The following is a 13416-nucleotide window of genomic DNA, read 5'->3' as shown; positions in this document are numbered from 1 at the left end:
GACCCTAACTTCTGCACTTGCCACTCAGGCATTACACTGAAATGTAGTTTTATGACTCATAACTTAAGAGAGGAAAACGAGGGGTTCTCAGAAAAGTACCACATTGAAGCATAAGACGTGGAGAAATCTAATGATGCAAACACAGCTTTGGTGGCCACAAGCAGCCCTGGAAGATCTGAATCTCAGCTGAGAGAATCCATGGAAACAAAGACCAGGGCCTCCAAGGAGAGGACATCTAGTAGTGAAGGCTGCTTAGAGCACACCTCTCTGGTTCCAATTAGCAGATCATGCTGCCAAATCATAAAACCAAGTCAATCAAACTTTCTCTGTGAAGTGGGGTGGGCAGGAGGGTACCTAAAGTCTTCTCATCCAAAAGAGACATCAACACTGAACATCATCATAGACAGAACCAGCCCACTATAAGAGTAGCACAGGGCCGGGCGTGGTGGCGCACGCCTTTAATCCCAGCACTCGGGAGGCAGAGGCAGGCGGATTTCTGAGTTCGAGGCCAGCCTGGTCTACAAAGTGAGTTCCAGGACAGCCAGGGCCATACAGAGAAACCCTGTCTCGAAAAACCAAAAAAAAAAAAAAAAAAAAAAAAGAGTAGCACAGTCCTTGAACTAGGATTGTGAAGGTGGCTACGTGTTCAGCTGGACCTCAACAGATGACGTAGGCCAAGTCAACTTGGCTCTGAACCTCACCTTAAAATTATGATACAATTACTTCTGTGAGTATAAGATTAGGTATCCTAAGTGAGAGTCATTCCCTAGTTAGGGGTGTAGTAGACTCCCTGAGCTGAGACCACCCAGAAGGACTGGAGGCTGGGTGAGGAGCCATCATGAAGGTACCACACGGAGAGATGGATGCAAAGTCTAGGGGTAGCAAAGAGATGAAGGTTGGGGTACTGTCAGAACAGATCACTAGCTGAGAGGGACCACCCTGAATGTCACAATTTAGAGAGAGCTAATTCTGAGGACGCTTCTGGGTTGCCTGTGCAGGTAGGGCATAGCCAAGTCCAGCCACACACTAGTGAAGATTCTGTTTCCATATAGAGGTCACATATAGGCCAGCCTGAGGGGCAGGAAAGTGGTCCATACTCATATATCTCTCATCAGTTGTGCCATCTGGACATTCTACCCTTTGCTTAGTTCTCTGGCCTGCCAAATAAGAATTAATGCCTGCTTGTGGGAGACCCAGCTTTACATTGGCATGATGCTTTATGGAGATACAGTATTGGCTAGTTTTGTGTGTCAACTTGACCCAAGCTGGAGTCACTGGAGAGGAAGGAGCCTCAGTTGAAGACATATCTCCATACGATCCAACTGTAAGGCATTTTCACAATTGCTGATCTGTGGGGGAGGGCCCAGCCTACTGTGGGTGCTGCCATTCCTGGGTTGGTAGTTCTGGGTTCTATTAGAAAGCAGATTGAGCAAGCCACGGGAAGCAAGCCAGTAAGCAGGACCCCTCCATGGCCTCTGCATCAGCTCCTGCCTCCAGATTCCAGCTCTGCTTGAGTTCCTGTCCTGGCTTCCTCCAGTGATGGACTGTGATCTGGAAGTGCAAACCAAATAAACCCTTTTCTCCCCAGCTTGCTTTTTGATCATGTTGTTTTGTACCAGCAATAGAAACTCTTACTAAGACATATACTTTGTTTCATTCGCATTAAGTTGACCCTTATTCATTTTCCCAACAACCTCTTAAGGCCCAGGATGTAGAAGAGATGTCACAAATTCAGGATGACATTTATCATGTAGCATTTTAATCTCATTTAATCCTCTACTGCAAGTATAATTTGTTATCATCTCTACTTGGCAAATGGAAAGGAAAAAAAAAAAAGGGTTCAAAGTACGGAAGAAATTTGATCAAGTCACCCACCTTAATAGAAACCAGAGCGCCTAAGTGTGGAGCTTCCATTATGCTAAATTGCATGGGAAGGCATTTTGAAAAACACAATTTTGAAAAATCCATTAACAAGCATGGCATTCCGATGGTGTGAACAAAGTTTAAGAATGAAACGCCTTTTGCAATAAGATAAAATGCTAGAATTTGGACTCAGTAGCAGCAGCAACTTCCTTCCCAAATATTTCTGTTTTGTCTCTAAGCAAACAGAACCACCCAAGACAAATAAGATCTTAGGATAGACAGCGAATAGATAGAACCTGGGAGTTTATCCAGACGGCGGAAGCGACGCATCCACTCAAAACCTTAAATGAATGAGTGAATAATAAATAAGTAAATAAATAAGAAAGTAGAAATTTTAAAATAAGAATTAAAAAAAAAAAAATTCAAGGTGCACCGTCTCTATGGTTATTTCAGTGCCGGAACACAGGAGACACTCTTTCCTTTTCGAACTCTATGGTTCGCGAACAATGCTGTGACCCCGGAAGCGGTCCTGGGAGATCAGGGCACCAAGATGGCGGCGCGCGTAGCGTGTGTGGCTCTGTGCCGGCGCCTGCAGCAGGTAAAGGGGTGGGCGTGGGGTCCCGGCTGCCAACGGCGCCGTCGTCGCCGAGTCTCGCTGCCACTCTCTGCCCGGCCCGTACGGAGTCGTCCTCCTTTGGAGGAAGTTATTAGAAAGTGACAAGAAAAGGGCAGTTTTTTCTCTCGAGGAACCCAACATAAATTGGCAAGACGGGAGCGAGAACCGTAAGACGTCAGAGCGGGAAGGATGAGGAAAACGCGTTCAGAGCCCTCCCTCCACGGTAGAGAGGGTCATGGAAACCGTGAGCTCAGAGACGACAACGCTGGTCTCGGATACTTAGGAGCCGAGCCAGCAAACGCTGGGTCACATAAAGCCCCGGTGCAGCCCTATTGGTACGCCCTGCTCGCCTCCAGAGCTGAGGAGGTGACCCGAGGGTCCCCAGGTCAGGGGAATGGGTCAGATCTCCCTCGAGAGGGTCTTTTGAAAAAGGAAAACTTGCCTGGCGTTCGCATGCCTTGAATCACAACACTGGGGAAAGGAGGCAGTCGGACGAACTTCTGGGTTCGAAGACAGCCAGGCTATGTATTGAGATCCTGTCACAAAAAATAATTTAAATTAAAAACAAAAAAACCAAACTTTGGTCTTGAAACCTTTGTGACTCTTCTCAATGGTCATTTAGTAGTTTTGAAAATAATGCTCAGAACTGGATCAGATGGCTGACACTGAGATAGCATTACTTGTAAAACCTGGCCTGCGTATTGAGACCCTGTCCCTCCCAAATAAACGGATTTTAAAAAAGGAAGAGCTGAGACTGTAGCTTGGTTGCTCGAGGGCTTAATGTCTAAAGTCGACTCTGTCGTCCCCACAGCAGCGTGTAACCCAGAGGTGGTGGCCCACACCTGTAATACCAGCCCTTGAGAGGCCAAAGCAAGAGGCGCACACCTTTAATCCCAGCACTCGGGAGGCAGAGACAGGCGGATTTCTGAGTTCGAGGCCAACCTGGTCTACAAAGTGAGTTCCAGGACAGCAGGGGCTACACAGAGAAACCCTGTCTCGGCAAAAAAAAAAAAAAAAAAAAAAAATCAAAGGTTCCAAATCACTTTCAGCTCCATATAGAGTTCAAAACCAGAGTGAGTTCCGTGAACTTGTGTCTCAAAAAGAAAAGAAAAAGGTTTGCTTTTCATAATACAGATTGAACCCAGGGCCTTGCTCACACCAGACAAAGGTTCTGCCACTGAAGCCCATTCGTAGCCTTCTGTCGTCTGCTAGGGTTGCCATCACTCCAGCCTCGATATCGTCCCAGGTTAGTTAACACTTTAGAAAGCCTGCTTTCCAAAGCAGAAGCAAGTTTGATGAAGAGTAAACCTGGGACGCAGCCTTCCAGCAAAGGCAGCTTTTCTCTCGTTAGTTTGCGCATGCCATCTTTTACTAGGTGGTACAACCATAATATTGAGGGGCTGGGGCTGCAGTAGTTAAGAGCACTTGCTGCACAACCGTGAGGTCTGGGGTTCAGGTGCCAGCACCAGGCTGTCAAGGGGGAGGCTCCAGGGGTCACAGGGGGGTCCACTGAAGCTTTTGGCCTTCGAGACTAGCCAAGAAAAGTTGAGACTTGGGGCCAATGAGATCCTTCCTTAATGACACCCAACAGCTTCTAGCCTCCACACTCTTGTACATACAGGTACATGCATGTAGAAACACAGATGTAGACGTTTTTAAAAATTAGAATGCTTGAGACAGAGTTGTTTGCACTTGTGGGAAAAATTTTATTTTTCCAGCCAGATCTGTGCATGTCCAAGGCCTTAAAAAACAAAGCTGCACACGGTGGTTCACAGCCAGCACTCGGGAGGTGAAGGCAGACAGACATAGTGGGCGCTCAAGGCCTCCCCATCTCTCCAGTTGGAGGCCAGGTAGTGCCTCATGCAACCCCCACCCCAGGAGTGAAAGCTATTTCAGAGAAATAATGTGACTGGGAAGCGCCATGCATCTTAGCATCCGGGTCACAGAGGTAGGAGAGCTTACTGTCTGAGTGTGTGGGTGACCACGCATACTCTGCACTGAGCCTGGTGTCCTTGTTTGTAAGCCAAGGAAGGCTGAAGACTGGTGCGCAGCATAAGAGCAAGGAAGCAGAAGCAAGACTGGTTGGGGTTTTACTTTGGAGACAAGTTCTCTATTGGAATCCTGGCTGTCCTGGAACTTGCTGGGTAGAGCAAGCTGGCCCCAGGGTCACAGGTCCTCCTGCCTCACAATGCTGGGGTTAAAGGCAGTCATTCGCCACTACAGCAAGGACAGGCTGTTTTAAATGCACCCACTAGTTGTTTGAATTCCTTTACTTGTGTCTCCCTGTTATTTCCGCCTGTGTTGTATTTTTAAAGATTTTAATTTGCTGCTTTCAAGGTCACACTTTTCAATCCGTTTAAAGTATTACTGGGTGGCTAAGAAACCATGAGATCTGAACAGTACCATTTGCCTCCTTTCCACTAGGGGGCGCTCACTTAAAGGGTTTGTGCAGTGCTGTGTTAGGGCAGCTTGTGGTGTGGTAGTTAATGATGGGTATGGACGTGGTGTGTGCTGTATTTTAGGTAATTTACAAGCAAGGTGCTTATGCCAAGCAAAGAGTCACTCATGTACACATGTAATTTTAAAAGACTTTTGTTCTCTGTTTTGTTTCTGGAACAAACAAATCCTCTGTACATCTGGCTGCCCTTGAACTTGTCACTCTTCCTACTCCGCCTCCAAAGTGCTCAGATCAAAGGCATGTGCCAGTGTGCCTAGCTAAGTTGGTTCTGGTTTTGTTTTTAATTTCTGTGTCTTTGTGTGTATCTACGTCAGTATCCTGTGCACCACATGCATGTGGGCGCCCATGGAGGACAGAGGGTACCAGACACTCTGGAACTGGAGTTACAGTTGGTGTGGGTGCTGAGAACTGACCCAGGCTCCTAGGTCACTCCACTTTGTGTGTGTTTGTTTGTTCGTTCGTTCATTTTCTTTGTGGTTTTTCAAGACAGGGTTTTCCTGTGTAGTCCTGGCTGTCCTGGAACTCACTATATAGACCAGGCTGGCCTCGAACTGAGATTCGCTGCCTCTGCCTCTGCCTCTGCCTCCTGAGTGCTGGGATTAAGGTGACATGTGCCACCACCGCCCAGCACTTTGTTTTTGACGCCCAGTGTCTTCCTGTGAGGCATTGAGACCTTCCTGGGCACCACGTACTTCTGACTTGTGCTCTGGGAACTGACTTTACTTCTGACACCTGTCCCCTCCGTCCTTCTTAGGAATTGGGGAATTCCTCTATAACTGGTTCTCAGAACAGGACAACCAGAGCTGGTGGCCTCGCGCTGTGAGTATACAACTGCATTTGCTTAAGCACGCTAGAATCCAGAGCCCTGTGCAGGGACTGAGCCTTCTTTTCCCCCACTCAGCAGTGCCAGTATGAAGTGGGTGCCACTGTCAAACCTGCATGTGGACGTCCCAAAGGATGTGACCAGACCTACGGTAGGTACCCCCATTGCGCAGGGCAGGGCATGGAAGGCCTGTGACTCCAGCACTTAGGAGCTGGAGGTAGGAGATCCTCATTTACATAGCAGGTTCAAGGCCTGCCTAGGTGACATGCAACCCATCTCAAACAACAACAACAGGGATTACATTAATAATGTCACTCTTCTCCTCGTTATTTCACTCAGGCTTATTTCCCAAACACACACGTCTTTTTCATAGAATACCAGCAAGTCCACAGTGCAGACTGTGATGTCCCTGGGAGATCCTGGGGTAATTTTCATGTTATCCAAGAAAGTCCTAAATAAAATCATTAATTGCCCTAGATAAATGTAGGACTGAACAGTCTCTTCCTCTTAGCACAGCATAATTCAGGAGTGTGATATTTAGTAGTGCTGAATCCTTGATACAGACACACAGACACACACCAACACACACAGACACACACACACACACCTTTCTGTGGCTTTCAAGCCTTTCCATGTGGATTTTGAGCCTGGGCTTGTGCATTTCTTGGTTCACATTGAAGCAGGTCATTGGCACAAAAATGGTGAATACACAAGTAGCTGTGTGGCCTTGTAGAGTTTAAGACAAGATGCTGTCTAGCCCAGGCTAGCCTCTAACTAGCTATATAGCCAAGGACGACCTGGAACTCCTAAGCCTCCTGCCTTATGTTAAGTGAGAAGCTTACAGGTCACCGCTCCCAGTTCTTAATAAAGTTGTAAAAATTCTAAATCTTTCCATTTCTCATTTTAGTTTGCAAGCCTAGTCTAGCCTAGTCTATCCTCAAGCTCTGGGCTCAGGGTGAGACCCTGTTTCATAACATATGGTCTGGCCAGTGAGATGGCTCAGCAGGTAGCACCAAGGCTGCCATCCTGGCTTCAGTCCTCAGGACCCACATGGTAAACACAGTGTCCTCTGACCTCCTTGTGTATGCCATAGCACGCATATGGACAAACACAATTAAAATGATCCATTCTTAATAGTAAGATAGATAACCAGAAAGGTGGCTCAGCAGGTACCCGGCCTGAGGTCATGTCCCAGAACCCACATTGTAGAAGCAGAGAAGTTGTCCTCAGACTCACCCGCATTCTATGGTGCATGCACATGTATGTGTACACACACACACACACAGTCTCTTTACTACTTATTCTGGCCACTTAAGGACTTCTAGGAAATCAGACCTTGTGATAGATGTCTATTCCAAGCTAAAATGATAGTGATCTCAGAAGACATCTTCAGAAATCTTTTAAGATTTGTTGCAAATTCACAATAACTTTAAACCTAATGGAGGATCTTAAGGCTAGCTCAGTAGAGTTTTTACCTAGCACTCCCTAAACACCACAAAAGTTTAAATAAGTAAGCAAGCCCTACAAGATGGAATAGAACACCCTGTAGGCCCGGCATCCTCTCTGTGTCCCAACTCTGATGTAAAGATCGGTCAGTCCTGTCTTTCCAACCATCTTATTTGGTGTAATTGAGAGCAGATGTCTGTCTTCCGGGTTACTAAGTGGCTCTCTTCTCAGGGGTGAAGTACCTTCCCCTGACTCACTGGGTTAGTAGTAAGCTTTCCCAGCCTAATGGTGAATGAGATGAAGATAATTCTTCGTGGAAGAAGTCAGACATGCCAAGCCCATTATTTCTAAGGCCTTTAGCATTGGTGTGGAGGTCCAGCCAGTGTCATAATGTTTTAATTAGACATGAGTAATTTCTGTGTGAAGACAGGCCAACCATACATGAGTACATTCCTAATAAAAGGGATGAGTAGAGCTAGCTGGGCTTTGTATAACAATTACAGTGTTTAACAGTTGTATAGCAGTGTTTAATGATTTATAAGCACTTTAATTTGTGTCTTCATAGATTTTCCTTGTAGAAATGCAAGAGTTTTAGCACAAGCATATTACCTTAAACCTGAGTGCCCGAAGGAGCAGGGACTCCCACAGTTGTCACTGTGCAGCCACCAGTGCAAGCTTCTCAGTTCTGGCCTTCTAGCTCGGCCACTTGGTAACAGACCCTGAGACCCTGCTCGCTGGAAATCTGGGGCTCAGTCATAATTGAGTTGGAACCTCCATCATGATTTTTTGGTGACCTTGAAGGTTATGTGAGCCTCAGTAGACTCTCGTGGGTATGGAAGGTCATTTGCAGATCTGTGTGGCACTGGGAGGCAAGCCTGTCAGCTTTCTCACTTATTAGTGAACTCTGAAGTCATTCAAACGACAATATGTTAAATTTGCTGGATGTAAATATTACAAGAACCGAAACCAAAACTTTGTCTTTTTTATCTTAGATAACCACTTCCGATGAGCCAGACACGTTGTACAAACGCCTGTCCATCTTAGTGAAAGCCCATGACAAGGCTGTGCTAGACAGTTATGAGTACTTTGCCATGCTCGCTGCTAAAGAACTTGGCCTTTCTATTAAAGTGTGAGTATGACCTTTCCTAATCTGACCTGGTGTCTGCCGTGTGTGATGAGCAGGAACCTGCCTGCTGCCTGGGATCCCAGGGAGGTCTGAGCTTGTAAAGTAGGAGAATCTCGGGGGGCGGGGTGGGGGGAGTTAAACCTGCCCTGTGTAATCCTGACAAGTAGTGTCACTTCCTGTCTGCTAGAATTGTCAGGTACTAGAACAAGAAACATAAAGAAACCCTTCCTAGAAATCGCACTGACATAAGTAAGTAAGCAAGCCCAGGAAGCCTCCTGTCTGGGATCTCTGTGAGACAGGGAGGCTCTGAGGCACTGTTCGCACACGATGGTCCATTGGCTAACGCCACCACTCTGTCCAGCCACCCTGAGCAACACCACCTCCCTGCAAGCTGCACAGTGGGAGCTTCATGCAGCACCCAAGTCACTGCCTCGTGGCACCCGCCCACTCCTCCTGTGCTGAACAGGACTCATCCGAGGCTTTGCCAGTCTATCCGTAAATTACCCTGCAACAGCAGATATTACTCTCAAGTTCATCACCATTGCTAGTCTTTATAACTGACATATGGGTACACGAGGGAGGGGCTGGAGGGTGTCAGGTGTGTGTGTGTGCACATTCTTGCATGGCTCTGCTTGTTTGGGTGTGGGAAAATGTGCTTCTTGCTATCCACAGTATTTATGTTGGCCTGAGTTTTGTGAAAGCAGCTGTTAGAGATGAGGCTTGACACATGGAAATGACTAAATGGCAGTTAGTGCCTGTAATTGAGCGAGTCTGACCTGCGGAGCTGTGTTAGGATGCTTTCATATAGTGACTCAGGTGGAGCCCCGCTGAGCATCAGTTCTCTCCACTAATTCAGACACGAGCCGCCAAGGAAAATAGAGCGCTTCACTCTTCTCAAGTCGGTGCACATCTTCAAGAAGCACAGAGTCCAGTATGAGATGAGGACACTCTACAGATGTTTGGAGGTGGGTGTCATCTGCCTGTCCTACATCTGTGGAACATCCAACATCATTAGCTTGCAGCATGACGTCACTCTACCATGGGCCCAGTCAGCTCCCATTCAGCCGACCCATGCCTACCAGGGGGCTAGAAGGAGGCTCTTATTCTTGTGAAAGCTGTCCAGTAAGAAGAGCCGATGCACAGCCATCCTTTACCTGTGTGGGCTTGGAAACAGCTCAGCATGGACAGCATGGCACAGGAAACAGCACTGAGGGGGCTGTTGCTCACATTTCAAAAGTTCGAGTGAATATTTCAGCAGTTCACCCAAGCAAGCACAGTGGCTTACACCAGCACTTAGGAGGTGGAGGCAGGAGGATCAGAGATTCAGGGTCATCCTTGGCAGAGTGAGTTTAGTAGTACTCCGGGCTGAGTCTCAAAAAAATAAAAAGCAAAGTAGATATAGATGGCACAGTTGTAGGCAGAGGTGATAGAGGACACCTGTCATCCCAGCACTCGGGAGACAAGGGCAGAAGGCTCTATGTATGGTGACCCTGTCTCAGACAAAGCAAAGGACCAGAGGAGAGGGTCAGTGGTTAAAGCACTGGCTGCTCTTCCAGAGGACCTGAGTTCAAGTCCCAGTACCCACATGCTGGCGCTCAGCCATCATCCATAACTCCAACTCCAGGGGGTCCAGTGTCTTCTCTGGCTGCCAAGAACACCAGATGCTTGAGTGTGGGGCACAGACATACTTGCAGGCAAAACACCCATATGCATATATATTTCTTTTTAATTTAAAGCAGAGTGGACAATCACGTCCGCAAGCTGACTGGATTTTCCCTCACAGTGATACTCAGCATGGGGCTTGCAAACATTGACTGTGGATTGTTTATTCGTCTACCTGGGTCACCATTATCATTATTCAAGTTTGCATTCTGGGGTCAGAATGACAGTGCAGAACTTCAGGTCTTGGTACTTATTGCCTGTGTGACATGTGCCCATCTCATTATTTATAAAATGGGAATAATCCCACTTCCTGAGACCCGTGGGAAGTGAAATGAGATTTTGTGGCTTGCTTGAAATAGTTCAGAGTAATTGTCAGCTGTCACTAAGACAAGCATGTGCATGCATGTGGAAAGCTGGTACAGGCATGGGGTGTGCTGGCTGAACTCGACACCCCACATCAAGTTCAGTTGGGATCTGTACTTTTTAACATTTATTTATTTGTGTTGGGCAGTAGTGAGGGATGTCTTTAATCCCAGCAGTCAGAAGGCAGAGGCAGGTGGATCTCTTGAGTTTGAGGCCAGCCTGGTCTAAAGAATAAGTTCCATGACAGTCAGGGCTACCCAGAGAAGCCCTGTCTTGACAAAAAACCATGTATTTACTTGTGGTTATAGATGGGGCACATGCCACAACCCATGTGGGGATGTGGAGGACCGCTGTGTTGGCCAGCTCTCTCTGTAGCGTGAGCACATGGCTGTCAGGGGTGAGGGGCCGGGCCTTACCTCTGAGGCACTGAGCAGTTTGTTGGACCCTGCCCCACATGTATGCCTACAACCAGTAGAGGTCAGAAGAGGGAATTGGATGCACTGGAATTGAAGTTAGAGGCAGTTGTGAGGCATTGTGTGGGTGCCAGGAACTGAATACTCCCTCTGCGGGAGTAGCCAAGACTCATAACCACGGAGCCATCTCTCCAGCCCTCCTGCACATTTGAAAAGGAAAATCTGTAAGATTTCTTAGAAGAACAGGCTTCATCACTTGGAAGGGACAAAAGAACCTCAGAGATCTGTGATCTGGTGCTGTGGCGAGACATGTTCATTTTCTGTTTTAGTTAAAACATTTGACCGGAAGCACAGCCAGTGTCTACCTGGAATATATCCAGCGAAACTTGCCTGAAGGGGTGGCCATGGAAGTGACAAAGGTATGGCTCGAATCCCTGCCTCCTGAGGACTAGCTGGGTTCTTTACTCTCTAGGCTTGTCCTGGCTGTGGAGGACAGAGGTAAGCCCACCTCACCACCCAAGTTCTCACTGAGCCACCTTAGAAGTCTCCCTAATAGTTGTTGAGACTTGGGGACATGGTCTCACTTGGAGGTCACTGGGGATCAGACAGCTTACACACTGGCCTTTATTCTCCTTCTCTCCTCGAAAGCCCTCTGAGGTGAGGGGGTGAGAGAAGCAGGGGGTGTGACAGGTCAGTAGATCAGGTCCTAGGCAGAGTTCATTTCAAAGTCAGCCCTGCGTCCAGGTTGCTTTGTTTCTGGTTGTAGACGCAGATACAGCAGTTGCCAGAACACATCAAGGAGCCGATGTGGGAAACAGCTCCCGAGGAGAAAGAAGAGAGCAAGTCGTAAGCCTCAGGGCCGGGACGGCGGCTGTGCCAGGATCGGGCCTGAGCATGTGTTCCATGGAGAGCGCCCCCCTGAGGGCAGTCAGGGCCGCCTGCCCTTGCTCGGCTGGGGCCTCACCCCTGGGCAGCCAGGCACCACTGTATCTGTTCTCTATACCAGAGGATGCTTGTGTCCCCATTTGAACAAACGTTAGCAAACTTCTGCATAACCCAAACAAAAGAACCAGATTAAAACATTTGCGTAGCGCTGCTGACTTCTTGTTAGCCTGTGCTAATTCTATTTTGTTCTTATTTATTTATCCATCCATCCATTCATTTTTATTTCTGGAACTCATGGAGATCTACCAGCCTCTGCCTCCCAAATGCTGGATTAAAAGTGTGTCCACCATGCCTGGCTGGTTTGTGCTCATTTCAAATGTTGACTTGTTCATTCAACAAAAAATGAGCGGTGCCTTTCTCAGGCACATTTGTATTTTCAAGTTCCCCAAACACCTGTGGTTAAATGAACGCTGGGCGCTGCAAATGTGGCCTTTGCCCCTGTGTACCCAGCATACACTGCCAGGGGTGACGGTCAGCACATGGCCTGATGTCAGCACTGCTTCAGAAACTGACCGTGCACCGTGACACACACACAACTCCTGTAACCCAGAGCCCCATGCGGCCACTGCCCATGGCCACTGCAGTGGGTCTCTGCTCCCAAGCACTTAGGCATCATCTGTCTGTCCTGTGAATTCATTCATCCACCCAGCTTTGATTCAGTGCTCTGCTCTGAGAACCGTGGTGAACCCCTGGGATTAAATAGAAGCAGCGGCTTCACAGATTGTGGGCTCAGGTAAGTGTTTTCCCTTCGGTTTCTCGCTGTTTCTTACAGTCTGAGAAGGCCTGTGTCTTGTGTGGTTTCCTTCACTTCTCTGTCCCCTACACAGACTTGCCTGGCCTGACATCGGTGTCAGTGCTCTGAGTGCATACTGCTCATGTGCTAGGCTGTCATTACCATGAGAAGAATCACAGCTCTGTCTGCAGCCTCTTGCTCAGGAGTTGGCTGTCATTCACAAAGTATGTCTCAGCATACTTACCCCAGGAGTGAGCCTCACTAAAGATTAGGACCTAGCTGGTCAGACAGGAGCAGGGCTAATGCTGGGTCTAGCAAAGCAGCAGTCTGACTCACTTTTATCTAAAAGGTGTGATTCTAGAATGGCTAGACCCACACATAAGATTTGAGGGCTTTTTCTTTTATAAACAATAAAGTCAGTGGCTCACCACCCGGGACTGATAGAAACCACGTCAGCGGATGGACGTCCATTCCCAGTTGTTTCCAGATAAATACTTAGGTTAGCCATTTATGCAGGGAAAACTTAAGCCAGTGGCCTGCTCTCACAAAGCCAGACACACGAGTGCACCCCCAGAACCCACACAGTGGGAAGAAAGGACCACCCCGAAGTTGTCCTGTGGCCTGTGCATGCCCGAACACTGTGAGTACAAGTGAATTTTTAAAACCTCATTGTCAGATAAAGACATCACTGCACACACAGCAAAACCTATCTCTCTTAAAGGTTTGTTTGTTTTTGTTTTTTCCTTTTCGAGACAGGGTTTCTCTGTGTAGCCCTGGCTGTCCTGGAACTCACTCTGTAGACCAGGCTGGCCTCGAACTCAGAAATTCGCCTGCCTCTGCCTCCCAAGTGCTGGGATTAAAGGCGTGCGCCACCACTGGCTAAAGGTTTGTTTTTAATTCTGTATCTATGCATGGGTATGTGCATGAGGCCGAAGGTGTCATGTCTCTTGAAGCTGGTGTGGACTGCT

The 13416-nt window shown here is 47.8% G+C and overlaps 1 protein-coding gene and 1 long non-coding RNA gene across 3 annotated transcripts; both read left to right on the top strand.

Moving 5' to 3' along the window:
- The first annotated feature begins 2395 nt into the window (after positions 1–2395).
- Positions 2396–12004, top strand: Mrps10 (mitochondrial ribosomal protein S10). Of its 2 annotated transcripts, none has more exons than XM_021149213.3 (7): positions 2396–2461; positions 5692–5756; positions 5842–5911; positions 8199–8335; positions 9189–9297; positions 11100–11189; positions 11537–12004. In XM_021149213.3, exons 1-7 carry the CDS (start codon positions 2414–2416, stop codon positions 11618–11620), a joined length of 603 nt encoding a protein of 200 aa, XP_021004872.1. In that variant the 5' UTR covers positions 2396–2413; the 3' UTR covers positions 11621–12004. The 2 variants fall into 2 exon arrangements, with proteins under 2 accessions (XP_021004872.1, XP_021004871.1); XM_021149212.3 differs by having other exon boundaries at positions 5839–5911.
- LOC147000406 (uncharacterized) lies at positions 2468–3509 on the top strand. Its single transcript, XR_015045843.1, has 2 exons — positions 2468–2814; positions 3291–3509. It is a non-coding gene; the product is annotated as an uncharacterized LOC147000406 (long non-coding RNA).
- Positions 12005–13416: the final 1412 nt, after the last annotated feature.

The sequence above is a fragment of the Mus caroli genome, unplaced genomic scaffold (genome assembly GCF_978045245.1).
Source record: "Mus caroli unplaced genomic scaffold, Mus_caroli_1 scaffold_18, whole genome shotgun sequence".
In the NCBI taxonomy this organism is placed as follows: domain Eukaryota; kingdom Metazoa; phylum Chordata; class Mammalia; order Rodentia; family Muridae; genus Mus; species Mus caroli.
Note: the sequence above shows the minus strand (reverse complement) of the source record. Positions and strands in the feature narration are given on the sequence as shown.

Coding starts and splice junctions, on each gene's coding strand:
- Mrps10 (XM_021149212.3), top strand. CDS start 2,414: ATGGCGGCGCGCGTAGCGTGTGTGGCTCTGTGCCGGCGCCTGCAGCAG. Junction 5,912..8,198: donor AGGATGTGACCAGACCTACG/GTAGGTACCCCC, acceptor TTTTTATCTTAG/ATAACCACTTCCGATGAGCC. Junction 8,336..9,188: donor CTTGGCCTTTCTATTAAAGT/GTGAGTATGACC, acceptor CCACTAATTCAG/ACACGAGCCGCCAAGGAAAA.